The sequence below is a fragment of the Quercus suber genome, unplaced genomic scaffold (assembly GCF_002906115.3).
Source record: "Quercus suber isolate HL8 unplaced genomic scaffold, Cork oak 2.0 scaffold_642, whole genome shotgun sequence".
Taxonomy (NCBI): Eukaryota; Viridiplantae; Streptophyta; class Magnoliopsida; order Fagales; family Fagaceae; genus Quercus; species Quercus suber.
The window spans coordinates 1-5,255 of record NW_027070083.1 but is presented as its reverse complement, the minus strand read 5'-3'; the positions used below and the strand labels follow the sequence as shown (position 1 = coordinate 5,255).

At 33.1% G+C, this 5,255-nt stretch overlaps 1 protein-coding gene across 1 annotated transcript; it reads left to right on the top strand.

The window, feature by feature from the left end:
• The first annotated feature begins 132 nt into the window (after positions 1–132).
• LOC136064183 (short-chain dehydrogenase reductase 3b-like) lies at positions 133–1,880 on the top strand. Its single transcript, XM_065765603.1, has 2 exons — positions 133–330; positions 460–1,880. The coding sequence occupies exons 1-2, from the start codon at positions 317–319 to the stop codon at positions 1,232–1,234; spliced, it is 789 nt and encodes a 262-aa protein (XP_065621675.1). The 5' UTR covers positions 133–316; the 3' UTR covers positions 1,235–1,880.
• The last annotated feature ends 3,375 nt before the right edge of the window (positions 1,881–5,255 follow it).

Genomic DNA, 5,255 nt, shown 5'->3' with positions numbered 1-5,255 from the left:
GATTAAGTTTAAAATATGTATGTACAGTTGGCTTGAATATATGGTTGATGGGGCATCACTAAGCTTGTTTCTTTAACTTTTTTTTGTTCCTTTCACCGCAACCAAAGAGATTAAAATAGTTATATATATACACAATTGATAACTTCACACAGTTCGCAATTCATTGAATAGAGTAATGCAGGGTTTTTTTACAGACGTCATTGTTTAGCTCAGCAGTCTTGTAAATCCTATAAATGCATAATATGACAAAGGTAATATAAGCAGCAGATCCAAGAGGCTCATTTGGAAGTTTGAGAAGTGAACAAGAAGGTCACTAATGTCTAAGCCAAGGTAAGTTTTTCTTTCAATGACCCCCTTAGATCTTCCAGTGCATTCACCTCTAAATAACATTCCAATTTTCTTGCTTAGGATTTCATTATTTTCCTCTAAATAACATGGTTTATACTCAATGATCTTCAGGTTGGAAGGAAAGGTGGCCCTAATCACTGGTGCAGCTAGTGGGATTGGTGAGGAGGCAGTGAGATTATTCACCGAGAATGGGGCTATTGTTGTTGTTGCTGATGTTCAAGATGAACTGGGTCATCAAGTTGTTGCATCAATAGGTCCTGAGAGAGCAAGTTATCACCATTGCGATGTAAGAGATGAGAAGCAAGTTGAGGAAACAGTGAATTATACCTTGGAGAAATATGGTAGCTTAGATGTCTTGTTTAGCAATGCTGGAATCATTGGCCCCTTAACTGGCATCCTAGACCTTGACATCGATGGTTTGGACAATACCATGGCTACAAATGTTCGTGGAGTGGCTGCAACAATTAAGCATGCGGCCCGTGTTATGGTATCTAGAAATATACGAGGATCCATCATATGCACCACAAGTGCAGCAGCCTCACTTGGAGGAACTGGTCCACATGCTTATACTGCATCGAAACATGCTCTTGTTGGCTTAGTCAAGTCGGCTTGTGGTGAGCTTGGTGCTTATGGGATTAGAGTTAATTCAATTTCCCCATTTGGAGTTGCCACACCTCTTCCTTGTAGAGCTTATAATTTGGAACCAAGTCAGGTAGAAAGCAATAGTTGTGCCTTGGCCAACTTGAAGGGTATAGTGTTGAAGGCGCGGCATGTTGCAGAGGCTGCTTTGTTTCTTGCTTCTGATGAATCAGCTTACATCAGTGGCCATAACTTGGCTGTGGATGGAGGATTCACGGTGGTTAATCACAGTTTTTCAGCTATCTAAAAATACTAGTCTGTCACAGTTCCTAAGGAGCCAATGTTTTATGCGTGATTGGCTTTAATTAATGTAATATTATCAAATTGAACTGGATTTTCTTTTCAAGTCAAACCTTGTTACCAGCACTTACCATGTGCCTTTTCCTTGTAATCTGCCATGTTATCTTATTTCTGTTTTCCATTTCATAAATCCATCAATCTTGTCTGCCTATGTGTTAAGCATCTTTTTATCCTCAACCAATTAATTACTATTTACCCAATTAATTACTATGTGTGATTGGCTTTAATTAATGTAATATTATCAAATTGAACTGGATTTTCTTTTCAAGTCAAACCTTGTTACCAGCACTTACCATGTGCCTTTTCCTTGTAATCTGCCATGTTATCTTATTTCTGTTTTCCATTTCATAAATCCATCAATCTTGTCTGCCTATGTGTTAAGCATCTTTTTATCCTCAACCAATTAATTACTATTTACCCAATTAATTACTATGTGTGATTGGCTTTAATTAATGTAATATTATCAAATTGAACTGGATTTTCTTTTCAAGTCAAACCTTGTTACCAGCACTTACCATGTGCCTTTTCCTTGTAATCTGCCATGTTATCTTATTTCTGTTTTCCATTTCATAAATCCATCAATCTTGTCTGTCTATGTGTTAAGCATCTTTTTATCCTCAACCACTTAATTACTATTTACCCAATTTTTTTTGTTTCCCAACTATATTTCATGATATGAATCATGGTGTATTACATTTAATAAATAAATAAATAAGCCAAAAACTCATTTTTCCCTTTCCCCCTAATCAAATATTTATTTGTTGAAGACTTGGGGCCTCTTTCCAAAAATTGAATTACTAAATTACCTCAACATCTCGATGGAAGTACAAGTTTGGGAATTATTTTTCATATTGGAAGAATTATATTGCTTGCTGTCAAAATGATAGTCATACTGCTCTTTCTTGCTCGTTAATTGTTGAGATTAAATTATATAAGAATGTGATGTAACACCCAAATTTTACCCCTCCAATTTCAACATGTCAGATTATCATATTACATATTAAAGAAATATGGACAACCACACTTAATCAATTCTAATACTCATTTGAAAATCCAATTTAACTATGAATTTATTGTGAGATGTTATTATGTGTGGTATGATATATTGAGTTTTAAGTAAAACACTGATATGATAATTTCTTATTAGATTGTGTAAAACATAGGTTTTATACTCTATCCTTACTAAATTCAGACTCTTAATTGTTATGTTGGTACTAGTTAGTATATTACTATGTTCTCCTTCGGTCTAAACTCAGTTGGGTCCATTGTACATTCTAATTGTTGCACTACTACACCTAGAGTCCTAGACTATGCCTATATGCCTATACATGTAGATGTAGACTATAGAGTGAGATTCAATAATAATTATGATTTCAGCATGTAATTTCTGATTTCAAGATGGCATTAGAACCTAGATTTTAGGAATCTTTCTCCTCCTTTTTTTGGTGTTTTAGTCTATCGTGTTGCCCTTTTACAGTGTCTTCATTATCGTTCGAGCATTGGTCTTATAAGGTCCATACCTTCTTTGCATCATTTCAAGTCACCAACCACATCACTCAGAAAAACTAAATCCGATCTACTCAATAAATATGATTGGTATCCCTTCATTACATAATAAATAAATGTTAAAATTACTCTCTCTCTCTTTTTGGATAATTAGTGACATATCAATTTGTAAAGTTTATGTAGTAAGGTTTGATTTATCTCTAACATCATTCGTACAAGAGTTGTCATGCCATAATTTTTTGTAGTCCTTACTCCAGTGGAATGGGTGCATGACCATAGCCAGCGTTTAAAGTTTGGTTATGTGGCATGTAGATTTTGAAGATAGGCTACATATAAATATAGCAACAAATTGTCTACTGAATTGAAAAATAGATATAATATTTTTCTGACAAGTGTTTTTGTAATCCCTCTCAAGTTCCACTCAAGCTCTATTTAGCAGAATCTATGGTAATCAAGATGGGGAAGCATCCTGGCCAGCTCAAAGACAAAGTTGCTTCCCCTGGAGGAACCACTATGAAGGAATTCACGAGTCTGAAAGGGGTGCATTTATGTCCAACTGTGCAAGCATGATGATTTTTGTTGTTGCTGCTGCAAAATGTTGCCATGGGTTACTTCAATTTTCTGATAGTGCAATTAATCATGTTATTGGTTAACCTCATAACAAACACAATCGAAAACTGTTTTTTTTTTTTTTTTTAATTGTTGGGCACTCATATTGTCTTCCATGTTCTTACATGTCTCCTAGAGTGGAGATTTTACCATCTTTGGAACTGCCTTTTTCTCCTTTATTGTAATGAGGTCATTTCCTTTCCTAAAGTAAGGATTTGTTGGAATCAGTGCCGGCTCAAGGCCTAGGCAACTTAGGCCTCGGCCTAAGGCCCCATAACAAATAAAAAATTTCCCTACTAAAAAAAAAGCCCCATCTCCCTTAGTAAAAAGCCTAAAATTTTATAAAAATATAACATTTTTTAAATAATTGGTACTCTTTTTTAAGAGCGATGCTAAAAATACCATAAATTTTATTATAAATTTAACTGACATTTCACTAATCATATAAAAAAGTAATTAAACACAAATATATTAAGTTGTTGAAATTCATCAATTACAGTCATAATCACATTTATTGTGAATATTTTGTAGTATTTTTAGTCTTTTTCTTTTTCATTTCTAACATGGCTTTAAAAATAGGAGACCAATAAAAATTTAACCCAATCGAAACCCTAAGATGTTTCAAATAAAATGCTGCAAATGTGATAAATCACCAATGATGACTAATTTCCTACTAAGCCACACACCAAATAATATCTATCAATCTCTTTCTCTTAAAAAGAATATATAAAATTAAAATTTAGATTACAACTATACTTAACTATGCATAGTCATACATCCAAGTTAAAGTAAGTTCCTTTTGATTCAACTATAATATTCAATCTTCTATTTGAAATTAACTTTAGTTGAGCTAGTATTATTCATCAATTTCTACATTTACATCAAATTAATCTTAATTTAATTAGTATTATATAATTTTATTTAATTAATGTTTATATATAAAAAGGCCCCATATAAAATTTTTGCCTTAGGCCCCAAATTTTGTTGGGCCGGCCCTGGTTGGAATCTTCTAATTCACCTATTAATATCTAAAATCTAAAGTATAGAATTTTTTGTTGCCACACTCCTAACCACATCTAGCATTTCAGTCCACTCCTTTAAGTCCATTCAGTTCATTTTGGTCCACTTCAATCCATTTCGTTCCACTTCAAATTCATTTGGTCTATTTGGTCTACTTCAGATCCAGTCAGTCCATTTTACCTTGCAATAATAGATGTCTTTTGTATTCATTCAGAAATTTTTTTTGGAATTCTGATCTTTTGGATAGTAGAAAAATGTTATTTAATTATAGTGCATATATATTATTACATTAATGCAAAAGTCGTGTGTACAATAAAATTGTAGATGATTTCCCTGTTTTAAAGCACATCAATGTTCTCAGCAAAAAAAAATAAACGCTCCAATGCTTTACGTACCAATAGTAATAATAAATATATGGATTGACAAAGTAACAAGCCTCTTTGGTTCCTCTAAAGTTGTTCATGCTGGAACTAAACTTGGAATGCTGTAATTGTAGAGCTTAGCAGTTGACAGTAGGTGAAGAAGGGTAGGTACCATTGAAATTTATTCATCTAACATATTATCTTGTTGTAAAACTAATAGAAGCCATTCAGGTAATTTGGAAGGAAATATCTAAACATGGGGTATCTCTTCTTTTAATATTTGTAATTAAAATCCTAGTTTGGACATTGTTTTGTTACAAATTTTGAACTATTGTGTTTCGTTTTGTCATTGTAATTGTAATCTTACTATCATTTCCTTTTCCTTCTGATCCGAAATTGTCAGGAATTACACAATAATGGATAATGCTCCCAACTCACAATCCTTCCATGTCTCAGATTTTTTTTTTTTTT